The sequence below is a fragment of the Ursus maritimus genome, unplaced genomic scaffold (assembly GCF_017311325.1).
Source record: "Ursus maritimus isolate PB19 unplaced genomic scaffold, ASM1731132v1 scaffold_12, whole genome shotgun sequence".
Lineage (NCBI taxonomy): Eukaryota > Metazoa > Chordata > Mammalia > Carnivora > Ursidae > Ursus > Ursus maritimus.
In genome coordinates, this window is record NW_024423564.1 from 62,926,211 (window position 1) to 62,936,279 (window position 10,069).

At 40.8% G+C, this 10,069-nt stretch overlaps 1 protein-coding gene across 2 annotated transcripts in view; it reads right to left on the reverse strand.

The window, feature by feature from the left end:
• The window catches only part of OSBPL9 (oxysterol binding protein like 9), a 186,492-nt gene extending 177,278 nt beyond the window's left edge, over positions 1-9,214 (reverse strand). For both annotated transcript variants that reach the window (XM_008699213.2, XM_008699212.2), the window contains exon 1: positions 9,075-9,214. In XM_008699213.2, the coding sequence (XP_008697435.1) occupies positions 9,075-9,185 (111 nt within the window). In that variant the 5' untranslated portion in view covers positions 9,186-9,214. The remainder of the gene's footprint in view (positions 1-9,074) is intronic.
• Between the last annotated feature and the right edge of the window lie 855 nt (positions 9,215-10,069).

Below are 10,069 nucleotides of genomic sequence, written 5' to 3' on the forward strand. Positions count from 1 at the left end.
TAGCAGGAATGCTAAAATAAAATACAAGAAATGAAATAAATAGACAATCTTAGCATGAAGGCCTAATGTGAACAAAACTCAAGGAAACAAAAAACTGACTTTCATAATAATCTTAACATTGTCATGGGAATGGGAAAAAATTAATTATGAACATGTCAAAACACCTCCTTTGAATAAAATTCCACTTGTATGATTCCAGGTACCTTGTAAACTTAACTTTTACAAGAAAAAGTAAAGTTCCTTTTTTAAAGACCTACTCCAAGAGAATCCTTCATGATAAAATGAGAAGGAAAAGAAATGATTGGGCTGGCCACTTGTTTGTCTTTCTCTATAAGCAATAAAAGGAATAAATCCGGGCGCCTGGGTGGCTCAGCCGTTAGGCGTCTGCCTTCCGCTCGGGTCATTATCCCAGGGTCCTGGGATCAAGCCCGGCAGGAAGCCTGCTTCTCCCTCTCACACTCCCCTTGCTTGTGTTTCCTCTCTTGCTGTCTCTGTCAAATAAATAAATAAATCTAAAAAAAAAAAAAAAAGGAATAAATCCTTAATCTAAATCACTTGTGCATTGTCCTGGCTTTGACTGGAATTATTTGTATTTATTTGGAAGTATTTGAAAATCTGATCCTATGACAACTGCCACATATAGGAGTGGCATATTTAAGAACAACCTATTTTCCGTCCTTCCACAAATTATTACCATCAACAAAACTGCTTGCAACAGAAGCGAGAGCTGACTGCTTGTTTGATTCAACACACTAAGCAAAAGATCCCACACAGTTCTACAGGCTCTGGATAATTAAACAAAAGCCACTGTTGTTGATATAAGCTCAATCATGTTTTACATAAACCATGGAAACGTACATATTTGTTATTAGTATATTCTGCAAAACTTACAAGGCTGTGTAAAACACAATTCGGAACAGCCTTCTGAATCTCATCTCTAAACCAAGTTTCAAGGGCCTTGGACATTCCATTCTCTACAAGAACAATGTGCCACTAGGACTTGAAGATCATAATGCTCAGTACTGCCATTGAGGAGTTTACAAACTTGTTGTACAGACGAAGAATGTACTATAGATATGGCTAGTTAATGATAACAAATATAAAATGATTAAATGCCCAAAGAATTGTATGAGCAAGTTTCAAGGGTATTGAAATGGAAAAATCAAGGCTGACTAGAGTATTCAAGAAAGCAAACAATACAGAATTTCCATATACTTCTTCCCACTGATACTTCTCACCATTTTAGAAGCTTCCTTTGTTTTCTTTTTAGGACATTTAAATTAAATACAATTTTTCTTTTATTCCTTTTACAATGCAAAAGCTAGTTTATTAGTTTTGGACTTCTAATACATACCATTTAAACTTAATAAAACTGTCAAGAACAGTTTATTTAGGAAAGTATAAATTCACTTTAACTGTTTGATGGGAGTGGTGCTGGTATCTTTCTGGGAGAATCTGAAACTACCTCTTTTACATCTTTGCAAGAAAAATACATATATTTAAGCTCTTCAAAAATTTTTTTTTAAAGATTTTATTTATTCATTGGACAGAGAGAGAGACAGCCAGCGAGAAAGGGAACACAAGCAGGAGGAGTGGGAGAGAAAGAAGCAGGCTCCCAGTGGAAGAGCCTGACGTGGGGCTCGATCCCAGAACTCCAGGATCACGCCCTGAGCCGAAGGCAGACGCCTAACGACTGAGCCACCCAGGAGCCCCCAAACTTTTTGATCATCTTCCAAACGTTGCTGAGGACCGCCAAATAACACACGTGTTTCAACTACCAGTGATTCTTTTTTTTTTTAATTTTTGATTTATTTATTTGAGAGGAAGAGAGAGAGAGCACGCAAGAGTGAGAGCGCAAGAGCAGGGGGAGGGAGAAGCTGACTCCCCACTTAACTGACTGAGCCACCCAGAGCCCCTAACTACCAGTAGTTCTGAAATGCAAAATCATTATAAGTCTTTCCCAGGCAACATGTAATAGTGAAGAACATATGATTTTTCTAATGAACTTACTAATTCACGGTTTCTAACCTTCTCTCCAAAATGTTACAAAAACAATATAAAGAGAGTTAAACATTTTGGGGTAATGATGAAACAAATCTTATTTTATCATCTCAACTAGTTCCTCAAACAACCTGATTAACCTTTAATGTGTCCCTAGCTATTCCTTTTTTCCAAGTCCCAAGGCCATTGATCTAAATCTTTTACTATACTCAAGTCCTAACTCTACCCTCATTTTTAACATGGATGTTGATTCCTGTCCCTACAACATTTAAGCAAAATCCTACCTTAGAAGCCCTACCCCTTAATTCCATATCCTTCTCTGCCTCTTTCACAATAAAACATCTTGAGCAATCTACACTCACTTTTTCTACTTCTTACACCTTAGTTTTTAACCACTCCAATCTGCCTTTCTTCCATACCTACAACCCCACAGACTGATCTCACTAAGGGCATCAATGATATCCAAATGTATCAATCCAGTAGATATTTTTAGTCTTCACCTATTCAGTCCTCTCAACAGTATTCAAGCCAACTCACTATTCCCACCTTGACTGCCACGTTCTTCTGGTTTTTCTCTTATATCTCTGGCTGTCCCTTGTCACTCTCCTGTGCAGGCTTTTTTCTCTGCCAATCCCTTGAACATGACTCTGGTTTAAAAATCTGTCCACAAAATCTTTGACACTCCTTTCAAAGGGTAGGGCCTAATTTCCCTCCCGATGCCGGAAATTCCCATCCCCATGAACATGAGCTAAACTATGATGTATTTCTAATGAACAGCATAAGGCAGAAGTGATGTTCTTAAACTATGATATAAAAGGCACTGCAGCTACCTCCTTGCTTTCACTTTGATTTCTCCCTCTGGGTGAAGCCATAAAGCCTATCATAATGACATTAGTCTAGCGCAATGGAGAGGTCAGCTGGTGAGGAACTGAGCTCATATTCCAACACCCAGCAAGGAACTGAGGCCTTGTGCCAACTGCTGTGTGAGTGAGTCATCCTGGAAGCAAATCCTCCAACTCTTGCAGTCAAGCCTTTCACAGGACTGCAACCCTAACCAATGTCTTGACTGCAACTTCTCGAGACCCTGAGCTGGAAGCACCCAGCTAAGTCATTCCCAAAGTTCTGAGCCACAGAAACTATGACAATGTTTGTTGTTTTAAATTGCTAAGTATTGGGGTAATTGATTACAAAGCAATAACTAATCCAATGATGTTTCTCAGCATCCTCATTATTCTCTCAGCTTCTCCATATTTAAAGCTAATATGTATCTGTAACCAGATTTTTTCCTCAATTCTGGACTACCAGACATCTTTATATCAATTTCAACATGTCCCAAAGCAACTCTCCCTCAACCTGTTCTTCCTACCATCATTCATCCATGTAAAACCAAAAACCTGCATTTCATTAGATGACTCCTCCCCTTTCACTCATATCCAATCACTAAGTCCTGTCGATATGACCTGATAATTTCTCCATAATGATGGTCTTCTTTAAAGAATACAAATTTTACCTGCACCTCCTGATCAATTTTAAAATCATAGAGACAACCAGACATCATGTGCCACTTGATGTAATGTTTCACCTATGAAGAATTCTTGCCCAAAAGAAAAAAAACCCTGAATTTGATTAAGTTTCTAGCTCTAATGATCAGTTTATACAGTTCCTATATTGTAGGAAATACAGACAACAAAAGAACATGTTTAAACATACCACAAAAACATTGCCAGTGAAATCCAAAATGTAGAAAATTCTACAGAATAAATGATCTGGTTTCTTCAACAAACAAGAAAAAAGAAAGAAATGGAACTGGAATCCTGAATCAAACCAACTGGTGAGGGAGAGATGTTTGAGACAATCAAGGAAACTGAACACTGACTACGTATTTTATATTAGTAAATTATTACTAATAATAATACTTGGTTGTAATAATGCTATTGTGATAACATTTTTTAAAAGAGAGAGATCTTAACTTTTAGTAATACATCTGTAATATTCACAAATGAAAGGATATAGTATCTCGAATCTGCTTTACAATGAACCAGTGGGAAAGGAAGGAGTTGGTGGAAGTATTAACAAAACTAAATTGGCCATATGTTGATAACTGTACAAGCTGGATGACAAGAATTCATTTTACTATCTTCTTTTTTTTTTTTTTTGAAGATTTTATTTATTTATTTGACAGAGAGAGACAGCCAGCAAGAGAGGGAACACAGGCAGGGGGAGTGGGAGAGGAAGAAGCAGGCTCCCAGAGAAGAAGCCTGATGCGGGGCTCAATCCCAGAACGCTGGGATCACGCCCTGAGCCGAAGGCAGACGCTTAACAACTGTGCCACCCAGACGCCCCTACTATCCTCTTCTATATATGTTTCAAATTTTCTATAATAAAAATTTTTCTGTAATAAAAAGTACTTAACAACACTTAATGATTTCCACTGGGGGTAAAGTTCAAATTCCTTAGCATGGTTTACCAAGAAAGCCTTTCATTATCTGGCCCCTGCCTACCTCTCCAGCTCATCTCACTACTGTCCATCTCACAGCCCAAACTCCAGGACTGTCAAACTCCTTACTCTTGTCTCCTCCAAAAATATTTATTCCCTCTATCTCAAGCAGTTATCTCTCTCTGCTCACATAGCTAACCTCATTCAGGTCATAGCAAACCTGTTTTGTTTTTGTGTTTTTTTTAAGATTTTATTTATTTATTTGACAGAGAGAGAGACAGCCAGAGAGACAGGGGACACAAGCAGGGAGAGTGGGAGAAAAAGCAGGCTCCCAGCAGAGGAGCCTGATGTGGGGCTCGATCCCATAACGCCAGGATCACGTCCTGAGCCGAAGGCAGACACTTAACGACTGAGCCACCCAGGCGCCCCAGCAAACCTGTCTTTTTCTAGGAAACTTTTCCTGACCTTCCAAGACTGAGTCAGGTAACCTACCTACATACACCCCAAGCATCCTATGCTTCCCTGATCACAGCTCTTACTTGCTGTATCCCCCAGGAGACTCTAGGTATCATGAAGCATGGATTATTTCCATTGTATTTGCCATTTTAATGCCTCCTTCTGGCACACAGCAGGTTCTTTTTTTTTTTTTTTTAAGATTTTTATTTATTTATTTGACAGAGAGAGAAAGCAACAAGCAGGGGGAGGGGCAGGCAGAGGGAGAGGGAGAAACAGACTCCCCTCCCAGCAAGGAGCCCGACGCGGGGCTCAATCCCAGGACTTTGGGATCATGACCTGAGCCAAAGGCAGACGCTCAACCGACTGAGCCACCCAGGCACCCCAACACACAGCAGGTTCTCAATAAACACTTGATAAATTTACAAAAGGCATGACCTTCAATAACTTTCTAACCTTCCAATTCTTCATATATCTATTAACTCCCTCAATTTTCCTTCCTTTCTCACCTTCCTTTGTGATCATGATTCACATAAATGGTTGGCTGTTCACACGGTGTTCCCAAATTTATACCTTAGCCCTTCCTAGGTATCTAATCTAATGAACTAATTACTTATATGCTATAATCTAACAGATCTTCATTTCCATGCCTGACCTATGGCTCCAAATGCCTTCTGGACTCAGTATCCTGCTATCTCCCATATACATCTTTACACTAGAGCTGCTCAGAAGTCCTCAGTATCTTCTTAATGCACCTTTATGTTCTCAAGATTCCCATTTTGTGCATATTTCCCATTGCCTGAAATACTCTTCTTCTCTTCTTCCTTTACCCTATAAATCTCAGCTCAAATGTCTCCCTTGCCTTTTCCAGGCAATGTTCCCACAGCACTCTATTCTTATTTCTATTGTAGAATTTGTCATATTGTTTTGAAATTTATCATATTGTTTTGAAATTATGTTTAGGTATCTGCTGCTAGGCTGTGAGCCCCTAGGTAGAAGGGACTCTCTTCCCTTCATTCTGTACCACCACCATATATAATACAACGCCTATTACAAAGTTGGCCCTAAATAAATCCTTGCTGAATGAACTACATTATATTGTTTCTAATAATTAAAACACTGAACGAGAGCTGAAAAGACTGCCTAAATCTACTTTCCTGGGGCGCCTGGGTGGCTCAGTCGTTAAGTGTCTGCCTTCGGCTCAGGGCGTGATCCCAGGGTCCTGGGATTGAGCCCCACATCGGGCTCCATGCTCTGCTGGGAGCCTGCTTCTTCCTCTCCCACTCCCCCTGCTTGTGTTCCCTCTCTTGCTGGCTGTCTCTCTCTGTCAAATAAATAAATAAAATCTTTTAAAAATAATAAAAAATAAATCTACTTTCCTAAAAAAGACAATCCGTTTCTCTCTTCTTGTATTGGGCACAACAATATTATATGAAGCTCTTCTTTTCAAAAACTGAAAATCCACAGAGTATGAAAATAAAAGAAAGATAAAGTAAAAAGGCCATTCATTCCCAGAGAACAGGTCTAGGACGGGCCCTAGGCCCAGAGAAAAAGATCCAGGCTGAGATGACGTTTAGGTGAATCTATTCAGTTCATGGCAATCCCAGTGATTCTAAGCCTACTCTGAGATTATCCCAATATCAGTTTTCAGTACAGGCATAAACTCTAAAGCAAGAACAATCTACTTTAGTTGGGTTTTCATGGCCACCCTGGAATACATCTCCAACCACAAAGCCAGACCAGAGCCTAAGTGATTTTAGAAACAAGGGACAGAGTGACTTGCTATTTATTATTCTGCTAAAAGGCTAATGTAACTAATTCAGATACTCTTTCCGGAAGATGTAGATCCAAGTTATTAGCCCTACGCAAATCACTAAACTGTACCTTCTAAGCCTCTGAAACCTAATGTACTAAAACAATACCCACGTATACATAAGTCCTTGCCAATGTTTAATGTGCCTCCTTTGTCTTTAAGTGAATAGCTATCCTCATCTTTGCTGGACCTCCTCTAATTTGGGATTACATATCATTTTATTTTCACAAGATCATTTTACTTTATAATATTGCCCTGCTGTTTCTCTATAAGCAAATGCTTTAATACCAAAGAACTAGAAAAGGAAGGAAAAAAAAGACTTCTAAATAGCTATTAGTGAGAAATATGATACCTCCTTCAGCTGGCAAGGATGATGTTTTATAAAGTCTGGTCTCAGAAGGGAGATATTAGGTATTGGGGGATGGGAGGGAGGAGAAGTATATGAAAAACCTGTATTTAGTTAATCAGGCAAGGAGAGATTTATCAAGGTATTCAAAAACTAAAAGGGCAAGGAGGCAGAAAAAGGATCCACTAAAGGAAAAAAACAAAACAAAACAGGATAAAGGAAGATTCTATCCAGGCTAGGAGCGCCTAAGAACCCCAGTTTGGGGCCTCTCCACTATGGCCCTAGATTTAGACCAATACAAATCTGGGATTTGTAGAGTATACTTAATTCCATCATGCCAATTACTGAAATTACTCTCCCTTGAATAGGCTGGAAAGGGTCCGTGGGAATTTCTGATTATCACATCTACTAAAACCCAACATTAACTCTTTGTTTATCTGAGCCACAGGATTTTGTAATTCCAGAGTTTCCAGGATACAATAATGTTCAGTTTCCTCTCTTTCATGCCTACCTAAAGATAATCTTGAACGATGGGTTTAAATCTCATTCAGGTTTGGTCTTTTTCTCCCTTTAAAAATCATGTAGAGAAAGGATGTTGACAGTTAAAGGATGTTGAAAGTTAGATTTTTTTTACTAGCCTTTAGTAACTCACGGCTTGCACTTTTTTCTCCCTGCAGATAAGTGCAGTGAAAATAGAAAGCCAGGAATCTGGAATCCTGATTACACCACTTACTGCTAGCTCTGTGATCTTGAGCAAATTAACTTAAAAGCCTGGAGCCTCAGATTCCAAAACTATAAAATGAGAATAACAAATACCTTGCATAGTTATTGTGAGTGGAATGAATTAAGGGAACCACTAAACAAGAATATAAGCTCCATAGAAAAAGAATGGTGAATATCTTGATCTCTGCTGATTCTTGCTCACATGCACACATATGTGCACACACACACCCACACACACCTAGCCCAAAACAATAATAATTAACATATAGTGGGAGTTGAATAAATATTTTTTAAATGAACAAATAAATACTAGTGCGCCCACTTCTCTCATCTTCTATAATGATGATTTTTCTTATTTCATAATTTTCTGAAGCCTTCAGGGAATTCTATTTTGTCCTTTTAAGTGGTTTCTTCCCTCTCATTGGCTATTATTAACTATACACTATTCAGAGTCCTTTGTAAGTAATTCCTCTAATACCACCCACCTTCTATTTCTAATGCGGTAGGGGTGGAACGGATAGTCAGAACGTTAAGATTCACGGCAATTCGTGCACTTGCCCACGGCCACTGGTTCGCGTTTAACAACAGTGAAGCCCTAAACTCAGTCCTCCCCAGAATACAACTTTGAGGAGACGCCGCACTATCCATTCTGTCTTCGCTAACGAGACGCCTAGGTGGGAAAGCCTCGGCTTCAAAAGTTAAGGCGTCGGTTACGCTCGCCTCTCACAGAATAGGGGAGTGCGTCCCATGAAAGAAACACTCAGTTTGGGCAGACAGGAGGGATTTCGGACTCCTTCATGTGGCCCGAAAGCCAGTCACCTTAGGACCTGGCCAAGCTTTTGTGACCACTGCTCGGAGAAAACAGCGTTCTTTAATCCCTGGAGGGAAGCTAAGGGGCGCGGCCGTCTACAGGGTCGGGGGAGGGGGGCAATGTCAAGTCCCTGACAACGGTGGGAGACCACACGGACTGCATAACCTGACCTTTTAAATCATGGCGACGACCACCCTCACCCGCTACACCCGGGGGATCCCACCACAGCTTAATACAAGACCCTAAAGGAGGAACGCTGCTCGCCCCTAACCCATAAATCAGACAGACACTGCCTGCTTATTGGCTGCGCCAGCTTCTCCTTCACCCTCATTGGCTATGCCGGACGTAAAACCTCCCCTCACGAGGGAACCCTCTCGTACGGCGGCACCCCCAGCTTGGCAACCTCTACCTGGCTACCAAAAAGCCCGCCGCCCCCCCCCCGGGATAGCGACCCTCGAGGCGCTCGGAGCTTTGCCCTAGGAGGTCTCACCGTATAATAGGAGAGCAGCCCTGCATTGTAGTCCAGCACAAACCAACGGTACTGCCAGCCCTTCATCACGTTAGTCCATTTACTCAGCGGCCCTTCCATGATGGACGCCATCTTGGGAGCCGCCAATGACAACAAACGGCCTGACGTCACTCGCCTATAAGGCATTCACATGTGGGGGCGGGGCCGCCGCGGGAAGGGGCGGGACCAGGCGGGGCCCGGGTGGGGCCAGCAGCTGCTCCTAGTCTTAAACTCTCCTACCCACGCCCCCAGCTATGAACCTCAAACAAGCTTTCACTAGGCGTCTGTTGTGTGCGAAGTGGGTCCCAGGGATGTGAGGAATGCAAGCATGAATACCGCTAAGATTATTAACATAAATAATTTTATTACCCATGATGATACCTTAGAGGTCCCAAAGATTTCACATCTGATACTCATTTATGCATTCATTTCACAAATCCATTCGTTTAAGAAATACTTGCAATTTTGTCTTAGATACTCTAAGGCTTTCGGAATTCAGCAGAGACTTCATGAGGGGTAGAGCGAAACAGGCGATAAAAGAAACAGTAAATTCTGTAGTATATTAAACACTAGTAAGTGATATGGAGAAAAATTAAGCAAGGAAAGAAATTAAGGCAGAAAGTGGGAGATGCAATTTTAAATTCCCAAATGGAGAAGGCTTGAATGAGAAGGTAACTTTTGAGCAAAGACCTAAAGAAAGTGAAGGAGGGAACCTGGGAGAAGAGCCTTGCAAGGGAAGGAATAACAATGCAAAGACCTTTAGCCTGGTGTGTTGAAGGAACAGTAAGTTCAGTGTGAGTAGATGTCATTAGCACACTATGAAGTGCATACACAAGTTGTGTCTTTGCACAATGTCGGCTTTATTCAATCACAAAGCAAAGTTAATCACAATTATAAAGCAGGTTCAGGATTCCAAGTTCAATGACATTTCACCATGTGATTAAACTTAGCTTCTCACACAGCACACAGAGCAGGAC